Source organism: Ochotona princeps, chromosome X (genome assembly GCF_030435755.1).
Source record: "Ochotona princeps isolate mOchPri1 chromosome X, mOchPri1.hap1, whole genome shotgun sequence".
Classification (NCBI taxonomy): domain Eukaryota; kingdom Metazoa; phylum Chordata; class Mammalia; order Lagomorpha; family Ochotonidae; genus Ochotona; species Ochotona princeps.
The window spans coordinates 37,960,678-37,982,697 of record NC_080865.1 but is presented as its reverse complement, the minus strand read 5'-3'; the positions used below and the strand labels follow the sequence as shown (position 1 = coordinate 37,982,697).

Sequence of the window (22,020 nt, the reverse complement as noted above, 5' to 3'; positions counted from 1 at the left end):
GCTGTCAAAACCAGATGTATATGTAGAAGAATAAAATTAGGTCCATATCTCACCACGTACAAAAATAAACCCAAGTTGCACCAAATCTAAACTTACGAGCTGACACTATGAAGTTATTAGAATAAAACACAGGGAAAACACTCTAAGACATGGGTGTAGGGGATGATTTCTTGGATAAGAACCCCCAAAGCACAGGCAACAAGAGCAAAACTAAACAAATGGAACACCAGCCAGCACTGTGGTATCAGGGTGAAGCTGCAGCCTGTGGTGTTGGTTCAAATCCTGACTGTTCCAATTTGGGTCCAACTCCCTGCTAATGTGCCTGGGAAGACAGCTGAGGTTGGCCCAAGTGCTGGGTCCCCTGCACTCATGTGGGAAGCCCAGAGGAAGCTGGCTCCTGACTTTGGACTGGCTTAGCTCCATCTATCCAGGGAATAAACCAGCAGATGGAAGATTTCTCTGTCTCTTCCCCTCTGTAACTGTGCCTTTCAAATAATTTTTTCTAAAAGAAAAAATGGGACTCTGTCAAATTCAAAAGCTTTTGCACAGCAAAAGAAATGATCAATTGAGTGGAGAGACAGGTAACAGAATGGGAAAAAACATTTTGAAGCCACCTATTTGACAAAGGATTAACATTTGAATATATCTTCAACTTTAAAAACCCAACAACAATTTTAAAAAGTCTAGTTGAGAAATGGGCAAAAAAATTTTAAGACATTTCTTAAAAAAAGATATGCAAATGGTCAACATATTTTTAAAAATACTCAACATCATTAGCCATCAGGGAAATGCAAATCAAAACCACATGAGATATAAGCTCATCCATATCAAAATGGCTAAAATCTAAAACACAGAGAATAACAAATGTGGGCAAAGATTAGTGAGAATGTAAATTAGTTCACTCATTATGGAAAACAGTACAGAGATTTCTTAAAGAACTAGAAATAAATTTTTCGTATGATTCAGCAATCCAGCAAAACCCCTAGTGAGTGTATACCCAAAAATATGAACACAATGACACAAAGAGATACCTGCACTGCCATGTTTATAGCAGCATCATTCACAATAATCAGAATTTGGAATCAACCAAGGTGTTCATCAGCTGTGAAAGGATAAAGAAAATGTATGTATATTCACTGACATATTATTCAGCCATAAAAAATAATGAAAATCTATCATTTGCAGTAATACTTTCATCTGGAGGACATCTTGTTGATTGAAATAAGTCAGACCCAGAAAGACAAATATGGATATTCCCCCTAATACTTGGGAGCTAAAATTAAAATGGAAACAATTAAAACAAAAATAAAAAGAAATACTTATCTGTACTACAAACATAGTTTTGTAAAACTTTTATATCTTTGTAAACCAAAGCTTAAGAATGTTATGCTACTATTCTAGTTTTAATGGTCTGGAATTAATTTAAAATTTAAAATGAATTTAAAACTTACTTTTATAGTGAAATGGTCAAAAAAAGAAACACTATTTGAGGACATGGAAATGTGAATTATTCTGATTTGGTCATTAAACATTGTATACATGCATTAATTTGCAAGACTATCTCCCATAAATAGATTATTTTTAAATAGGCAGAAATAATTCAAGATACATTAGATTAAAAAATTCTCTGCATAGTTTATTAGTCAATGTCCTCAGTATGTGGACCATTTGAGAAAGAAAATGTTTCTATCCATCACTTTCTTTGACTTTGGACAAACAGGTTACACCAAGATAAATACATGGGGCTTCTCATTCGGCTCAGAAGACCATACATATTTGAAGGATAATATGGATATTTTAGACCTCATTCAGGACTTACTGAACATTTATTTCAACTGGACAGAATTCACCCCATCTCTACTTACACCTAACAAGCCACCTCACACATAGCCCTGCTAAGTGACAGCTAATTAGTAAGAGTGGTTCACTGTGTCTAGACTATGTAGAAAATATTGGAAACTCAAAATTGCGGCACCAGAAAGCAATTATAGTCTCGTTATGGCAGAGAAAAACTGGAAACAACTTAAATATAAAAAATTCATAGATTTCACTTAAACTCCAATGAATCTGTGCATTATAAACTATCGTAGTGGGTCTGTTATCCTTAGAATATGTACCTGCAAGGTTTCCACTTGGCTGTGCCCGAGAACTGGATTTCAGGAGGGTGTCCCATTGCTACCTAATTGGTAGAAATGGTTCACTGTGTCTAGACTCTATAAAAAATATGGCTTATGTTGAACATCTGCTTCTTTGGTGGGCTCCAGAATGTTTGAAAACTCTAGGCAGAGTTCCTAATAAAAACACTGAGTTTCTTTTTTTTTTATTAAATTTATTCATTAATTACATTGTGTTGTAATTACATAGAATCTGGGATTCTCCCCCCCACCCTCCCCCCATGGTGGGTTCCTCCACCCCGCTGCATAACCATAGTTCAAGTTTAGTTGAAATTCCCTCCCTGCAAGAATTTGCCAAGCATAGAGTCCAACATCCCATAGTCCAGACAAGTCCATCTACTTATTGGGAAGACCCTCTCTGGTCTGAGGGCAGAGTCAGCAGAGTATCTTCCCAGTCAAATAAAAGCACTAATATACCATCTGCAATAATTAACATCATTATGGATTGAATTGAGGGAAATGGGCAGACATTTCACAAAGGAACAATCCCAAATGGCAAATAAACATATGAAAAAATGCTCAAGCTCCCTGGCAATAAGGGAAATTCAAATTAAAACATCAATGAGATACCACCTAACACTGAGTTTCTAATAAGCTTCCCTGGTAGCCAATATTTTGTATGTGTCATGTTGTCACAATCTACTGGCAGAAGAATTAAGTGTGTCCTATGTGATCCCACTGGGAAAGGAATTTGGAAGCTTGGAACATGTTTCCTCCAGATTTGACTCATTTACTCAGGATTCTGCTTTGTATCCTTTTGCTATAATAAATCACAGCCCCAAGTGTGACTATATGTTGACTCATGTGAGTACTCTCAGTGAATTCCAGAAAATTCTTTCCTGAGATTCAGACCCAAATGCTTAATATCAAAAGCTTGGCACATTTTAATTACCTTAAACTCAAGTCTAAAACTGAAGATACTGTCCTTCCTGTTGTGGTCATAATCATGGCTAACAATCACTATTCATTTGGTTTTTCAATTCTACAACCTAAATAAATTTTCGTTGTTTTATTTTTATTTTTCAAGACACAGTTCCATGGGCTCTACCCTACCCGTTTCCTCCCCACCACACTTTTTCCTCTGCATTATTATAATAGTATAGTCCTATAGCAACAGTCACAAGTCTTATCATTCTGCTGAACTAAATGTATTTTTAAAATCCATCTCCTCTTCTCTATCTGCATTCATAGTTTCAGTTCAAGTTCCCATCACTTCATTTATCATCATCCTGCATTCTGAACTCCAGCAAACCAATCCTCCAAACCAATGAAGTCCTAATGTACAGATAGATTCACGTTCCTTTTCAATTTAAAATGCTCTCATGCTTCCAAAATGTCTTCAGAATAACGTTCAAATTCTTTCATTTGGACATGGAGCCCTTCATGGTCTGACTTTACTTCCCGAATTCCTTCCTTCTTACATTGCATAAATTGGGATAACCCTCTTCACAAAGATATTCCCTAAAGTATCAAGATAGTTCTAGCTTCCCAGGCTGATTTTCATACCCCCATATATGCCCTATAGCATCCTGTACTTCAAATCATCAGATTTTTACTCAATGATTTAAGTACATTAGATGATCAATGTTTGTTGAATGGCGGAATGTTGAATGGAAAGGAACAACGAGTGCTTTCCTACATCTTTTTTTTTTCAAAACTTTGTTTATTAAACACTCTGTCATTTTAATCACATACATCAGAAGAACAACAAAATGACAAAATTACCTTGTATCTTGTGTTAGCATCTGTGATGGTCTGACTACCAGATGGGTAGTCAATCCCACTGCTCAAAGTCTGATATTGGGTCAGTCAATTTCCATCCATTCTCCCTCATCTCTTTTGATGACTTGGAATTATAAGAAAAAGGATAAAATCTTCAGGTAATACTGGAGAAAAAGACAGGCATGGAAACAAGGTAATGATGAATGAAACTTAAAGGCTAAGCATATGGCAATACATTTTCCAGAAACAGATGAAGTTAATTAACGTCTTAACACAATGCTTGCCCAGCAGGCAGATAAGTGTCAAAAATTAGCATGAAAAAGTGATAAACTATTTTGAAGTAAGAGAGGAAGAAAAGTGGGAGGGAAAATCTGAGTATGGAGAGTTCACAAAATAAAATCAGATGAAACTGATAGGAATGATATCTAGTGTGGGGGACTGGGGGATGAGCAGATAAGCTTGGAGGAAGCAGGGATAATTGTGCAAGGGTTCTGATAAACTGCCATAATCTTTTCAATGGAAATGAAGGTAGGATTGGGAATAATAAGACAAACCTAATAATACCTGCAGAACAACAGGAATCGAGAAAAGAATATATCCTTTAAACATCTAGATATACTAAGAAATGCATGAATACAGTAAAGTGTCAAAACAAACCCATTGGGGGACTTCTTACTCTCCCTACTTTCAAATCTGAGGAATTGGAGTTCATGGGTTACATAACATGCCCAAATATGATGCTGTTAAGTGAGAGAGCCCAGATCTAAAGCCTACTCTACCTCCACAGACAAGGATCTTTCCATTACACTATTCCACAAAACAGCAAAATGGCTTTACACAGAAACATTACCATAACTATCTGGCTGAGAAATCATTAGCAGTGAATTAAAACTTCATTGTACACAAGATCAGAGTCTAAAACAAAGCAGAGTGTTTGGCCATGGGCTTGGGGCAAAAGGAGCCTTCTGTAGCATGGCTGCTGCAGGGGGTACCTGAGCCACCCGGATTCAATGCTTGGGACTCAGGCCATGGTCACTGCTGCCACGTGGTGAGACAGTCCTAGGCATTCCCAGTACCAAGAGATTTCTTCTCTCAGCTAAGTATACCATGAGGGAATCTCGGGGATGGGTCCACCCTGCTGACACCATCTTGTGGCAGGAAGAACCAGGGCAGTGTTCTGCCATGGGGCTGGCGCAAAAGGAGCCCCCTGCAGCGTGGCTGCTGCGGGGGGGTGCCCAAGCCTGGCAGGACCCAATGCTTGGGACTCAGGCCATGGTCACTGCTGCCACATGCTGAGTGAGAGGATCTGCCTGCTGGTTGCCCGGCGGCGAGCTCTAGGGTTTTTAGGGTACATAATTGCTGTTTAGGGACATCCATGGATAAGGCCAATGTGAGTGTAGGTGAGGGATGAATCCTGTGTGACTCCCAGCCATGGGGTCACGGAACTTGCTGACAAGTATGGGGACTGAAACCTGGTGGTTTGGAAGGAGAGTCCATAAGATCCATTTTGGCCAGACCGATTCACCAGCCCACAAGGGAGTCCTCAGATAGGCTGTTAGCACAGAGCATCTCTGACTGCCACATGCCAATCCACAGAAAGCTATGGTTGGGGGCCTGTCTGGCAGGGCTAGGTACCAGTACCTGACTGAGTGTTGGAATAGAGGATGGGTCACGCTTGGCAGCGTCATGACACTAACCAGCATGCATGAGAACCAGGTCCGGGGCTAAATTCTGAGGGGGATGTGTGGGCACAACCCTGTGGAAATACAAGTCCCGCTGGCTAGATCAAGAGTTGGAATGGTGACGGACTACGCTAGGTGTGACCAAGGAGCCTGCCATCACTCATGGGTAAAGGAACCAGCAACAATCTGGACTGGTCAAGGCAACAGTACCCGAATGTGCATCCTAAAACAGGGTGTGGGGTGGGCCAGGCTGCAACGTTCACCAGCTCATACAAGGCCAAAATAGAAGGGCAGACCATGCCGGGCACTGGCCTGCCACTCACTGGCATGTATGAGATCTGGGTCTGGGAATGGGTCAAGTGCGGGAACTTGGGAAATTCCCCTAGGGGGTCACAACTCTCACTGATGATCACGTGGTCCAGACCTGGGGGTTGGGCAAGCTGTGCATAATAGCTCCAAAGGCTGGCTAATGTGCAGATTGGTTATGGAAGGGCGTGGACCGGGCAGGGCCAAGCAAACCTTAGCTCACCAGCAAGAATAGAAATCAGGATGGAGCACAGGTCATGCCGAGCTAGGCTCTTACACTGGCTAGTTTGCATGAGCCAGGGATGCTAAGCATCTAAGGCATCTAAGGTAAAACATCTAAGGCAAAGGCCAAGAGAGGTGAGGGGCTATACCAAGCGGGGTCAGAGCAACCACTGGCACACACATGACCTATGGCTGGGAACAGGCCCGACTGGGGAGCTAAGAGAACACTCTGGCTGGGTTGGGGTTCCCACTGGTCAGTGCAGGGGCCGGAGTGGGGGCTGCGTTCTGGTCTGGATATGGCTGCAGTGTCCCTTGGCGCAAGTGTGGACTGGGACTGGGCACACCAAGCCGGGCTAGACTTCAGCACCATCTGGTGCTCTGGAGGACCAGGGTAGATGTAGAACAGACTAGGCCAGGTCTCTGCCCTACTAAGCCATGTATGAGCTGTGCCTGGGTACGGAAGAGCCTTGGCTGGGCTGAAACACTCAACAGTAAGAAACGGAATGCATTGAAGGCCAGTCAGGAAAGGCCACTATTACTGCCAGGACAGGAGGTGGACTAAGTAGGGCTGGCCAACGGACCCATCGGTATGTGCAAGATCTGGCATTGGGAGAGGTTCTGATGGAGGATCGTGGGCAACTCCTCTGTCAGGACATAGTCCCTGCAAGTGAGTGTGAGAACCACGATAGGCAGCTGCACAGGCCAGGCCAGGGAAAGGTACCCAAAGTCATACCTTTGGCACAGGTCGGGGGCAGACCAGGCTGAACCAGTTCACATCAACTGCTGGCAAAACTGAGCACCAGACCAGAGTGTGGGTCTTGCCAGGTTTGGTCACAATACATACCAGTACACGTTACGGCTAGGAGGGAGTGCCGGCTGGGCCAGGCTAGGCTGTAATCCCCACCAGCATGAGCCGGAATTGGGGGTGGACTGGGCCAAGCTACAGCACCCACAGACAAATGCCATGGTGAGGGGGGCCACACCAGACTGGGCTGCAGAACCTAACCAGCACATGTGAGAACCAGGCAGGGAGGGGGCAAAGCCAGTAGGGGAAAGTAGAGGACTCTCCTGCTGGACTGTCATTCCCACTGGAGAGTATGAGTTGGGATGGGGGCAGACCAGACTGGGCAGGGCTACAACACCTGTGGGCCTAATGTGAGCTAGATGAGGGAAAAGCCAGGCTGGACTGACTGTTCCTGCTGGTACAAGCATAAATCAGGGTGGGTGAGGGTTGGTTGGCCTTTGCCACAGCATCAGCAGGCAGAGGCTGGCACTGAGGCCTAATTCTGTCAAGTTAAATCACAGAACCACCTGCAGAGAGCATGATCTGAGAGTGGGAGTGGCCCAGTGGGAAAAATCACTCCCATAGGAGAGCATGAAAACCAGGACTGGGGCAGGGGTGGCTAAACAGAACAGCACCCGCCAGGATGTGTGTGGGCTGGAAACTAAGGCTGGTTGGGTTGAACTAGGCTTCAATGCCCATTGACATGTATGAGAGCTGAATGGGATGTGGGACAGACTGGACAAGTCTGCTAAGCATATTGTCAAGCACGGGAACCAGGGTAGTGGGCAGGCCTGGTGGGGGTTATTGGAAGTCACCCCGATTAGGCTACAGCTCCTACTTGTTTGCGAGAGGGCCAAGTGTGTGCTAGGCAAAATCAGGCTTGACTGCAACACCCATTGGTTTGTGTAGAAGACAGGTCTGAAAACAGAAATGATCCAACAAATGCAACCATCAGTATATGCATAAGCTGATTGGGGCGACATACTGTGTTGGACCCTATACTGGTATTCACATACAAGAATCAGGTCACCTCAGACGAAGTTTCTGTGGGGATCCCTCCAACTGAACTGCTGCTCTCAGAACCATGATTCATGCAGGTTCCTTGGTCTGACCATGGAGTGCATGTGTCAGAGCTGAGCCTCCTCAGAGGCTCAGACAGAGCAGTGGACAGCATAACCAGGTGCACATGGAGGATATGGCAGACCAATGGAACCTGCAGAGGACACCTGGTACCATATCAGAGGATGGAGGACAGAAAAAATTGGTCAACTACTCCAACCACATGTGGGCAGTGAATATCTGGGCAAACGGAGACTCTAAGGTAGACTGTATCAGCCAGTGGATTCTGGAGAGATTTCATCATGCTTGTAACGGTGAGATTGCCATTAATTCAGAACTGTCAAAATACTGAAACCATTTGAGCAGTGCCCTCAGAGCATGCCCCATGTCGGGGACCCTGGGATGGGGTGGGAAGTCGGGTGGGGCTTCTCCCTTTATCACCCTCCTTACCCCAGATACACAACACAAAAAATGTGGAAATAATGATCTTACCCGCTTTTCTGTAACCCTTGACCCTTTATGCCCTAATCAACTATGTACAGATTATCAAAATTAAAAAAAAATAATAAAATAAAACAAAGTGGACCACTCTGAAGTTCTTACAGTGGAGGATAGAAGGACAGCACAGATTCGTGTTTGGTAATTTCTCCACAGTGGCAATGTGATGAACTGCAATCTGTAAAACAGAAAACAACTAGAATCAACATACAGATGTTTATTAAATAAACACTATCAGTGTGTTTGACTTGTGGTAACACTAAAAGCATAGATAGAGATATGACCACACCTACTGCTTACAATCATGCTCTGTAAGGCACAACTGAGGCTCCTTCAAACAGAAATAAAGTATTAATAGTTGCAAAGCAATGAGAGGCAAACTATAGTGATAAAACTTCTCTGTCCTTAGGGATTTTAAGTTAATGATTCTGTAGGACAATTTTAGTGACTCAGCTCAGAACAGATGTTTTCTAACCTGTTATGATAGAGCTTACAATCCAAAATAATTGTTACAGAGGAAAACAGAACTTCCTCTTATTCTACCAAATTGCTAATTCAAACCGTGATTACTATGGGGCAGGTGTCTGGTGAAGCAGTTAAGATTCCACCTGTGATGTCTACATGTCCTATTGATGTGCCTGAGTTCAGACGGTGACTCTGTTTCCAATTATCCTTCCAGCTAATGATCCCATTCTTGTGTTCATGTTCTTTTTTTTTAAGATTTATTTATTTTTATTACAAAGTCAGATATACAGAGAGGAGGAGAGACAGACAGGAACATCTTCCGTCCGATGATTCACTCCCCAAGTGAGCCGCAACGGCCGGTGTGTGCCATCGATCCGAAGCCGGGAACCAGGAACCTCTTCCAGGTCTCCCACGCGGGTGCAGGGTCCCAAAGCATTGGGTCGTCCTTGACTGCTTTCCCAGGCGACAAGCAGGGAGCTGGATGGGAAGTGGAGCTGCTGGGATTGGAACCGGCGCCCATATGGGATCCCGGCGCATTCAAGGCGAGGACTTTAGCTGCTAGGCCACGCTGCCGGGCCCGTGCTCATGTTCTTGATGTTGATGGCTTACATTCTTGGGCTCCTGCCATTCACGTGGGAGACCCATATTGAGTTCATGGCTCCTAGCTTTGGCCTGGTCCAGTCCTGACTGTTGTAGGCATTTCTGTATGTCTTTGCCTTTCAAACAAAAAGATAAATTATTAATAAATGCCATTGAGCTTTATCACAAGGTAGTCCCTGCAAAAGCTTTTGGGATATATTCACTGTATTTCACGCATGAAGAAATAAAATCTCTGAGAAATGAATTCCTCATTCAGAGGTCACAGCCACAGAACTGTCTCCTAAATAGTTCAACTGGAAGAGTCCTTACTAATTACATAATAACCACCTCATTTCACAGCTGAGAAGATAACCCGAGAGAGAATTCACTTGCCTAAGGTCACATAGCCTATTACCATCAGAGTTGAGTCTAGAGAAAGCCAGTTCTTTTAAATTTCTCTTTTGACCCTCTTTTCATCATAGCAGACAGCAAGACAAAACCCCACATGGTGATGAGATTCTGAAAACCAAGTACTAAATATTTTTTTTTCAGAGATGGATGTTGTGGGTTGAAAGGGTTCAGCCACCACCAGGGATGCCACAGCTCATTTAGGAGTGTCTGGGATGGAGTTCCATCTTCACTGCTTACTCAGCAGTGCCTGTCCTAAGTACTTGGCTTCTTGCCACCCACTTGGGTGATCTAGATGGAATTTCTGTCTTCTGGCTGGCCCAGCTCTGGATGCTGTAGGCATAGAAAACCACTATTTCAGAGTGAGTGAGTGAGTCAGTGTGTGTGTGTCTTCTCCCCTCTCTGTCACTCTGCCTTTTAAACAAACCTTAATAAATGCTTCCTTCATATACATATTAAATTTAATTCATTTTACATTTACATTACGGTATTTACCACTTCTAAGGCATTGTCTTAAGAAACTGGACAAATTAACTCTGTAATTCTCACCTTAATTTAAAGAAAAAAATAAGGTATTAAAGACAAAGACAAACGAAATAACTTGCCCAGGACTACAAAGGCAGTAAATGTTGAAGTTGGGACTTCGGCCTCAATCTTCCGACTCAAAGCCAATGATTTTAACCACTATTTTATGAGGTAAGTTGTTCTTTTTATAAATCAGGCTGAAGATTAAGATTAAATTATGTTGTTAAGGCACCTGAGAGAATTCGCAGAAGATGGTTCAAATGCTTGGGTCCCTGGACCCACCTGGCAAACACAGAAGACGCTACTGCTTTCAGCCTGACACAGTCTTGGCTGTTACGGCCACTTGGACAGTTGAGCCAGCAGATGGAACCATTCGTTTCTCTCACTAAAATTAGAAAACATCATTTAAAGATATAACAAGAAATATTCAAACATTCATTCACATACACCAGAAAATCGTCTTCAGATGGAGCATTTCAAGCCATGCTCCCCAGCACGTAGTCAATAAGCTCCCAGACTCATCATCATCTGAACACTTCAAACTCAAAACCTGAGGCCAGTGTTGTGGCACAGCTGGTAAGTCTGCCACTTGCAATGCTGGTATCCTAAAGGAGCACTAATTCAAGTCCTGGCTGTTACACTTCTGATCCCTAAACCAGCTAATATACCTAGGAAAGCAAATGATGGCTCAAGTACATAGGCCTCTGCCACCCACATGGTAGACCTGGAAGGAGTTCCAGGCCTCTGGCTTTCGCATGATCCAGCCCTTATTGTTCAGTCATTCGGAAATGAACCAGTGGATGGAAGAATTCTCCCTGTAATTCTGTCTTTTTCTGACAAGCAAATTAAAAAAAAAAATCCTTAGGTTCTGGGTAGGTGTTGTGGTACAGCCAGTTATGCGACCTACTGGGACACCGGTACCCTTTACTGAGTGTCTAGAAGTGAGTCCCACCTTCACTTCAAATCTGGCTTTTTGCTAAGGTACAATCTGGGAGGAAGTGGATGATGTCTCAAGTACTTGGATCCTTGCTACCCCACATGGGAAACTCAGATAAATTTCCTGGATCCAGCTTCAGCTTGGCCTAGCCCTGGCTAGTACAGACATTTGGGGAATAGCATTTCTCTTTCCCCCTCTCATTTTCAAATAATAATTAAAAAAAAAACTTTAACAACTCTGAAGCTTGAGATTTTGCATTTTTAACAAGCTCCCAGATGACACACTGCTGCTTGTTTTTGGACTGCATTTACAAACAGAACACCTTTAAATCATTTCAGGTTGCTTACCGACTAATTAGGTTCAGAAGGGAAGAGGAGGCTATGAAAAGTTTTAGAAGAGGTTTTTTGAAAAAAGGTTGCACTTCTATTATATTCTTATAATATTACTTCAAATTTCAAGAAACCACCACAGACAAGCTACACATGCACAATTCTTTAAGACCTTTCAATTTTCTTCTCATGAACATACCTATGTTTCCTTCCAGGCTTCACTAGAAGTTTCCACATAGATCAGGTAAGTTGCAGTAAGATACAGAATTCCAATACTTGGTTTCCTTTCCACATAACAATCCAATAATTTCATATTTTCCATCTGTAATTGGGGGATGGGGAGAATATTGATTATCAAAACACCAAATACGATTGATGTTGAATAATTAAAAGCAAGATAAATGCCATTAATTTGCTATAAAACTTCTTTGAGGGCTTTCCAGTTCCTGCTTAGATGGCAAATTAGTGTGATTTGTATTTTCTTTTCCTGAATCAGCTCTATAAAGACTATAAAAGTTAGAGGAAAAGATGTAATATAGCATGGATCAAGATTCTAGACAACACTGACATCACAAGATAGATGTAGGCAGAAAACAGAACTTAACAATCTGCTGAAGTTCTTACCTTGAGAAAGTGAATGTGTAGTCACTGTGTAAAAATCAGTAAGAGCAAGTAAACTGAGGACAGATCTTAAGTTAGAGGACAAGAATAAGAATAAAACAAGAAAAAAAAGACAACAAATAGAATATCATAAAAGCATAAAATAAAATGCCAAAAGCAAGTTCCAATATAAGAGTATTTGCAAGTAACATATATAAGTTAAATTTATCAGTTAACAGACAAACTTGGAGAATAGATTAAAACAAAAAGCAATACTTAGGCTAGAAGAGATTATATTTAGAGATACAAGTTTAACAGTAATAGGATGGAAAATGGATTAGGCAAATATTAACCAAAGTAAAGTCAGGTTAGTGTTCTTGATATGTGACAAAAAATTATAGAATAAATAATAACGGGACAAGCATATCCATAATGAACAATTATGTATCTTACAAAACAGCTTCAAAAACATATCAAGGAACAAGCAGAATAAATACTTTTAAGGGATTTTAACATTTTAGTGATTGCTAGATGAAGCAGATAAAAATCTAGTACAGTTACAGAATACTTCAACATTCTAATTAAAAAGCTCAAGTACTAGAGTGGAACTCAATAATCTAACAAATAAACAATATAGAACCATTCAAGGTGATGGATGCAGCTGAAAAGGAAGCCTGAAAAATTTCAAAGGCTCAATACTGTAAGTCTGTTTTCTAACTAATAAGCAATGACTTTAGAAGTTAATAACCAGATAGTAACAAAATTCATTGGAAATGAAATAGCATGTTTCTAAATTACCTTTGAGTTAAAAGATTAAAAAAAATAAAACTGAGACATATTTAAAAATAAATGATAAAATGTGGGAAATAGAAAAACTGAGACGGAAAAGTATAGATTTAAGTATATATATATATATATGTATATATATATATACATATATGTATATATATATATATATCTCTTAAATGAGAAAGGTCATAAATGAACTGGTTAGGCATTCAATATAATGGAAAAAGGAAAAGGAAATAAGAAAAAAATTATACTGGACAGAAATTAATTAGCAGGAAATTTTCTCCCACAGAGACATGTATATATTTGTACACAAAATACACAAAGAAAAGCCTCTCTGTAAAGGTTAATATTCACTTATTATAAACAACATGCTCACACTGGAAAACTTACATGAAGTAAATAAAAGTCCCATAAAAATGGCAACATTAATCAGAAACTTCCTTTGCCAGAGCGGACATCTGGCACAGTGGTTAGGATGTCACTTAGGACCCCTTTTATCCATTATCATCCAATATGAGAGAGCACGGTTTGGATGCTGGCTACTTAGTAATTCTGATACAACTTCTGCTAATGTGTCTAGCAGGCAGTGAATGATGGCCCAAGTCCTTGGAGTTCTGAAAACCACAAGAGAGACCTGGATGTAGTTCTTGACTTCACTCTGGCCCAGCCCTTGCTGTTGCACGCACAAGTGAACCAACAGACACAAGATCTCTCTATCATTCTGCCTGTCAATTACATAAATGGGTTTTTTATTTTTATTTATTTTTTGCTTTTTAAGATTTATTTATTTTTATTACAAAGTCAGATATACAGAGGAGGAGAGACAGAGAGGAAGATCTTCCATCCGATGATTCACTCCCCAAGTGAGCACAACGACCGGTGCTGCGTTGATCCGAAGCCGAGAACCAGGAACCTCTTCCAGGTCTCCCACGCGGGTGCAGGATTCCAAAGCTTTGGGTCGTCCTTGACTGCTTTCCCAGGCCACAAGCAGGGAACTGGATGGGAAGTGGAGCTGCTGGGATTAGAACCAGCGCCCCTATGGGATCCTGGTGCATTCAAGGCAAGGACATTAACCGCTAGGCCACGGCGCCGGGCCCAAATTACATAAATGGGTTTTAAAAAAGGAAAAATTAATCTAAGTCCATATCACTCTGAAATGCAGATGCAAAAAATCCATTAACAAGTTAATAAATGAATCTAATCGTTTAGTTTTTTAAAGATGTATATAAGTTATTTCAAAGGTAGAGAGACAGAGATCTTCAATCTGCTGGTTTACTTCTCAAATGCCTGTAACAGCCAACACTTGGCTAAGCCAAAGTCAGAAGCTAGGAACCCCATTCAGGTGTCTCAGATGGTAGATGGAACCTAAGTATTGGGTCATCATCTCCAGCCTTCCAGGAGCACTGGCAGGAAGCTGGACAATCTAACATGGGATGCGAGTGCCCCAAGTGGATGCTTAACACATTGTGCCACGTCTATCCCTCTAATAATATATTAAAAAAATAAATTTTGGACATGTACATATAGCTCAAAGCAAGGACAGTTCAACATCAGAAAATTCAAATGTAACATATCACATGAATAGGAAAAATTATATCCTATATATCAATTGATACATATAAAATTAATATAGCTTAATTCTACTTAGGAAAATTCCTCATGGACTATGAAAATAAGTATGCAACATCTTTAAAGTGGTAAAGGTTATATATCAAAACCAGTCATATGTAAAGGAAAAACTAAAAGTAAATAATTTAAAAACACAAATAAGGGGCCACTATCATGGTGTAGTAGATAAGAATGCCACCTATAAGAGGACTCAGACCTCCTATAATGGCCGTGGTTCATGTCCAGGCTGCTCCACTTCTTATTCAGCTCCCTGCTAATGGCCTGGAGAACAACTGGAAGATGGCCCAAGTGTCTGTGCCCCCTGCCACCCAAGTGGGAGACCCAGAAAAAGCTCCTGACTCCTGGCTTCAGATCAGCTCAGTTTCAGCTGTTGCAGCTACTTGGGGAAGTGAATCAGCGGACGGAAAATCTTTCTTTGTCTCTCCTTCTTCCTGTAAACCTGCCTTTCCAATAAATAAATCTTTTCAAAAAGAGAAGGACACAGCCATGAAGATATGTTAAAAACACTGGTAATTTTTTTAAAAGAATATTAAAATGAGAAGCTGGTATTGCTTCAAGCCTGTAAGACTGGCAAAAATCAGAAAGCTAGACAATGTTAGTAAAGCTGTAAAGAAATAGAAATTCTGCATCTATTACAAGTGAGATGGGGCCATTCAGGAGGGCAACCTGAAACTACCTCATGAAAATAAAAAAATGCATACACTATGACCCAGGAATTCAATTCCTAAAAATAAGCCCTAAAAATTTTTCTACAGAAACATGAGGGCAAATACAAAGATGTACTTCTTCACCACTTGGCAGCTGAAAGAAAATACTTAGTAAAAAAAAATGTAAAAAACAGAATGCTATTCTGATGACATTACTACTTCAAAGGTGGGGGATATCAAGCTCATGGGCTATATAAAGTCCAAAAAGTCATTTGTCCTGTCCTACCAAGGCAACTATATACAGGATTTGAAATTCAATAAATCCACAGCAGGTTAATTTTTAAGCAATTTTGTATTGCATAAATAATATTATATATGTCCAAATGTTGACAATATCTCAGAACTATCAAAACCACTCAAGTAACACCCTTGGAACATTTCTCCCCACTTCAGAGTCATTAAAGTGACATCAAATATCCATCCTCCATCCCTAGGTGCTAAGGTAGTTTGACAGCAAAGACTGTCATATCCCCCTTCTCCCACTGTGGGTACAGGAGAAAAAACAAAAAGAAAAACAAAAAGAAACTGAAACATCTGTCCCATCCACCTTCCTCCATACCTTGACCCTAATCAGAGGTCTGCATGGGTGTGCATCCCTCTCAACTATGTATATAATATTAAAATAAAAATTTTTAAATTAAAAATAAATGCCCAATGGCCTTTGCAGAAAAGAGGCTTCCCAACTCCTGATTTATATAAACACAAAATTCATGTATACCAACAAATATGTTTTAGAGGTAACAAATAATCCTATCAAAATGCTTGCCTGTGCAACAGGAGTAAAATGGGATTAAGGACTAGTTAAACACACAATAAAAACAAGAGACAAACTTACATGGACCAATAACAATATATCAAGAATCAAGGTACATGTGGTGAACTCAATCATGTACACCTGAGGTTATCAAATTCAAAAGTTACCTTTCTCCAGCTATAGGTAAGCTCCTAAGTTGCCTTGTACCGTGTTAGGGTTACATTACTGGGAGAAAGCAGCCAATAGGTGGCTAGCATTCTGGCCCTTGCTAACACCACTCTGTGTTAACTGCACTAGTGTGTCAGCATGATTGTTATTTTATTTTTTAAATATCTGAGGGAACAGGGGTAGTGTCACCATGGGTACACACTGGCCAGAGCCCCACCCTCCAATGCTATCGACACTACTATGCATGTGTGGGAGACACAGGGATTATCATGGGCTGGGTGACTGAGGACAGGTTGCAGTGGGCTTCCATGGACCAGGCCACTATGTACCTTCAGGTAAGTGAGAGAGCTGAGATGGGGTGAATCAGAAGGGGGGGGGGGTCTGAAGGGCTTCCCTAAGTAAGGTCAAAGAACCCACCTGCACTTATAGAGTCAGGACTGGGGGCAAACCAGGCCAGACTAGACTGCAGCACCCACCAATGAGAGCCAAGGTTGGGGGTCAGCCATGCCAGGCTGGGTCTAAGCACCTGCTGGCATTTGCAAGAATGCAGTGGGTTCACGTGGCACTGGTAGCAGATCTTTGAGGATGCCCCTGATAGATGGTAGCACCTGCTGGCTCACTGGAGGGGCTGAAGGCGGGATGAGTTAGTTAAGCCACGGCATCAGCCAGCGCAAGCAAGGACAGGGGCTGAGGATGCACCTGGTAAGGGGTCTTACAGGACACCCTGATGTACAGGCTGCTGGTGGGCTGGGATGGGTGAGGCAACAGCAACTACCTGTATCAAGGCTGGGAGTGGGCTAGGTTGGGCTATACAGCAGCACCCATCAGCACACGGAAAACCGAGGCAAGAGGCAGGTCAGGCATGAGTTTACCCTAACTACGCTGCAGCACATACTGCTGCACGCAAGTTCTGGCTTGAGGACTGGCTCAAGGCTGCAGCACCCACCAGTTCTTAAGAGAGCCAGGGCTGGGGGCAGGACTGACCAGCTAGCTGTGCTCTCTGGTTTGTACACTGTCCGGTGCAGGGGGCCAGATCGAGTCCAACCTTGCACCTATTGGTGCATGGGAAAGTAAGGTCTTGAAGATCCCCTACATGAGCTTTCTTAGGGGGCTCCACTAGACCACTCTTCAACCTCAGGGAAAATCACATAGACACGTGGTCCAACCCCAGCGTACATGTTGCAGAACTGGGCCACGTTAGTGGCTGACCCTCATGCAAGAATGTAGAACATACCCAGATGAACACAAAAGACTAGACAGCTAGCTCACCTAAACCAACAGAAGACTTTGAGTAACTCATCAAAAGATGGAAAGAAGGATGGCTTGAATAACACTCCAACCAGGCTCTAAAACTAAAACCTAGGTCTGTGGGCACACTAAGGTAAACAAGGATAGCCAACAGGCCTTAAAATCTCTCACCTCTGCTGTACTGAAGCCAACAACTTCTCAGAACAATCAAGAACATTCTTCTCCGCCTCAGAGCCTCAAAGGCAACATCAAAAGACTGTCTCCCTCTTCGGGTGCTAATGTAGTGTGACAAAGAGCAGAGCACTTAGTTCCCATTCCTTTCCCCTCCACCCACTGGCACAGAAGGGGAAACTTATACATTTATCTCACCCATCTCCCCACCCCAACCATATTCATCCTAATCAGAGGCCCACAGGGGGTCTTAACCCCCTCATTGTTATAATAAATATTAAAATAAAACTTTGAAAATACAAAATGAATTTTGAGTCATCTTTTCAAAATTATTGAAAACTGCAGATATTTGTTTTTTTAAAAAGATTTATTTATTTTTATTGGAAAGGCAGATATACAGAGAGGAGGACAGAAAGGAAGATCTTCCTTCCGATGGTTCACTCCCCAAACGGCCGCAACGGCTGGAGCTGAGCCAATCCAAAGCCAGGAGCCTCCTTCAGGTCTCCCACGTGGGTGCAGGGTCCCAAGCTAATGGCTTGGAAAAACACCAGCAGAAGATGGTCTAGTTCTTGGGATCTTTCCACCAACATGGCACCCGGAATAAGCTCCTAACTCCTAATTTCAGCCTGGCCCAGTGCTAACTTCTGTGGCCATCTGGGGAGTGAACTGGCAGATGAGTCCCTCTCTCTGTTTCAAAATAAACAAACAGACAGATAAATAAATAAGAATGATGTTTATGTAGTTGAGAAGGATAGACATCCATGTGGATCACTGATTAGGGTGGGAAGTCAATTAATGGGGCAAAGTGGACGAGACAACTGTTTCCATTTTTTTTTTGTTCTCAAGTTCTTCAATCTGTGGGAAAAGGGGAAAGTAAAGGAGGGTCTATTTCCAGCAGCATAACCACATCAGTACCCAGGGATAGTTCTGAGATGCTGTTGATTTCACTGGTTGAGGAAATCATTCCAAAGTCCATTGACTGACAGTTCACCTTAGGGTTTCCACTAACCCAGATACTTGCTATGAATGAATGGCTGCAGAGTTGTCCAATTTGTTCTGCCTTCCACCCTCTGCAGGCTTCAATGATCTGTCATGTCCACCATGTGCATCTGGGCATGCTGCCTACTGCATAGACTTCAGGAACCCAGGCTTCCCAGTTCTGACACAGGCACTCATGATCAGATCCTGTGATTTTTCTCTGTGGTTGGAGTTTTGAGACCAGCAGTTCAGTTTGGGGGGATTCTCAAAGAAACCCCATAAGGTGACCCCAGAACTGACTCCTGTGTGTACCAGCCAGTGCGGAGTCTGGCTCAGACCGTCGACCACTTCAGCCCCCACACATAATGGTGGTTGCAGTTGCCCAGTCAGCTCTGGCCCCAGCCCCATCTCATGCACAAACCAATGGAAGCTGTGGACCAGCCCAACCCTGCCCACCACACACTCAGCCCTTATGCACACCAGTAAGAACTACAGCCTAGTCAGAGTGAATCCTAAAAACCCTCACCAGGCCTTCCCCACCCCTTGATTTGTGCACAGGCCGGCATGTGCAGCAGATTGGTCCAGTCAGCCCCACATCCTATTCGGTTCTCATCTACATCAACGGGTGCTGCAACATAGCGCAGTCTGACTGACCCCACACTTATGCCAGTGGTGCTACTGCCTGTCTAGCGAGGCCTGCCCCCAGTTCTGGTTCAAATGCTCACTGGTAGGAGCTACAGCCACTCTAACAGGTGCCCACAGTTTCTCCACTAAGCCCACTCCCAGCCTCAAATATTGTACTTTTCAGGTGGTTCTGCAGTCTAGCCTAACAGGATTTGTCCCGCCCATGTCAACAGTTGCCAACTGATGCTGCAGGAAAGCCTGACCAGCTTGCACTTACTCTGGCTCCTGCATGCATCAGTGGATATTGCCACTTAGTCCAGCCTGACTCTTCCCCTAACCCAGCTCACATGCAGGTCTACAGGTCTTGTAGCCATACCCAGCCTGGTTCTGCCTGGTCTGTCCCCAGTTTCAGCTCATGCTGGCAGGTGTTGCAGCCTAGTTCGGCCTATATTGTTCCCAGTCCTGGCCCTAACTGGCTGGCGCTGTGGCCCAATCTGACCTGTCCTGCCCCCTATTCTGGATCCCATATCTACAATGGGTGCTATGAACAGGCCCAGCCCAGCCCAGCCACAGATCTGAGCCACACATAATCAAGTGGGTACTGCACCCTGGTCTGGTCTGAGCTGCTCCCAGACTCAGTTCTTTCTTTTTTTCTTTTTAAGATTTATTTACTTTTTTATTGGAAAAGCAGATATACAGAGAGGAGGTGAAACAGAGAGGAAGATTTTCCATCCAATGGTTCACTCTCCAAGTGGTTGCAAGAGCTGGAGCTGAGGCACTCTGAAGCCAGAAGCCAGGAGCTTCTTCCAGGTCTCCCATGTGAGTGTAGGGTCCCAAGTCTTTGGGCCGTCCTCGACTGCTTTCCTAGGCCACAAGCAGGGAGCTGGATGGGAAGTGGGGCCACCAGGATTAGAACTGGCACTCATTTGGGATCCCAGTGTGTCCAAGGCGAGGACTTTAGCCGCTATGTTATTGTGCTGGGTCCCCAGACTCAGTTCTTATGCTCACTTGCAGGGACTGTGTCTTGACAGAGGAGTTTCCCGAGCTCCTCTATTAAGTTACTTCCCAGCTGCAGATCTTCCGCAAATGAGTGGGTTCTTGGCTCAGCCTGACCTGGCCCACCTCATGTCCCCGCAGGTAAAACAGCCTTGCCCAACCAGCCCATATCTATTCCACGTCTTGCTGTTGGGTGCCACAGCCCAGCCCTGCCTAGCCCACCCCCAAACCTGGCTTTCACATGGCTCAGTGGGAGCCAAGACCTAGCCCAGCCTGTCCTACACCCACACTGGCTTTCATGGGCACCAGTGGGTGCTGGAGCCTAGCCCAGTGCGGCATACCCAGACCCAACCCACATATATGCTAAATTTGTTAAAGAACATTTAAAAATCTATAGTTAACAACATACTTAATTTTAAGAACTAGATATTTTCTGGCTAAGACCAGGAACAAGGAAAAGTATTTTTGCTTACTTGCATTCAACACTATATTAGAAGACCTAGCTAATCCAACAGCATAAGAGAAAATAAAAATCATACAGATTGGGAAAGGAATAAAACTGGCTCTAGGGTTGGGTGTTGCATTCAGCAATTGAGACACTACTTGGGAAACCTACATCCCATACTGGAGTGTCTGGATTCAAGTCCAAACTCTGCTCCTAATTTTGATTCTAGCTTCCTGCTAATGTACAGCTTGGGAGGCAGCAGTTGATGGCTAACACTTGTGTCCCCAACAATCATGTGGGAGACTTGGTTGAGTTTTAGACTCCTGGGCTTTAGCTTGGCCCTGCTCTGGCTATTGTGGGCAACTGGGGAGTAAATCGGCAGAGGAAAAAAAAAACTTTCTCTGTATCTGTCAAGTAAAAAAAATTTTTAAATTATTCTTTAATTTTTAAAGGATTTGTTTCTTTTTATTTGAAAGGTAGGTTTACAGAGAGAAGGAGAGAGAGCTATCTTCCACCTGCTGGATCATGCCAAAAATGGAGACAATGCCTGGAGCTGAGCTGATCAGAAGTCAGGAGCTTCTTTCAGGTCTCCCACATGGTACAGGATCCCAGGTCACAAAGAGGGAACTGAGTTAAAAGTGAAGCAAACAGGACACGAATCAGTGATGCTGCGGGCAGAAGATTACCATGCTAGGCCACCATGCTGGCCCAAAGATTATTATTTAAAAAAGAAAACCTGTCTTTGTTGGCAAATGACAAGATGTTCTATGTCCAAAATTCAGAAGAATCAACACCAAAAACACAAAAATTAATAGGCAATTAGACCAAAGTTTCTAGATATAAGATTAATATGCAAAAATAATTTTCTTAAAAATATTAATCCATATATTTGAACCAGAGTGTGACACAGAATGAGGAAAAGGAGATAAAGATTGATCATCAATGTACAGGACCACTGCCTAAGCGTGTGCACTGGTTAGGACAAGGCCAGGCTGAAGCCAAGAATCTGGACCTTCATCTAGGTCTCCCACATGGGTGGCAGGGACCCAAGTATGTAGGCCATCCACTGCTGTCCTCCCAGATGCATTAGCAGGGAGCTGGGGAGCTAGACTGGAAGTGCAGTGACTAGGATCTGAACCAACCTCACAGCAAATGCCAGTGTCACAGGTGATGACTTGACCCAATGCATCACAACACTGGCCCAATACTTGTTTCTTG

The 22,020-nt window shown here is 42.9% G+C and overlaps 1 protein-coding gene across 1 annotated transcript in view; it reads right to left on the bottom strand.

The window, feature by feature from the left end:
• Positions 1-22,020, bottom strand: part of MTMR8 (myotubularin related protein 8) — a 92,350-nt gene that overhangs the window by 58,958 nt on the left and 11,372 nt on the right. Inside the window, 4 exon segments of the mRNA XM_058658791.1 lie at positions 3,900-3,956; positions 3,958-4,048; positions 8,522-8,625; positions 11,890-12,012. Of these exon segments, the coding sequence (XP_058514774.1) occupies positions 3,900-3,956; positions 3,958-4,048; positions 8,522-8,625; positions 11,890-12,012 (375 nt within the window).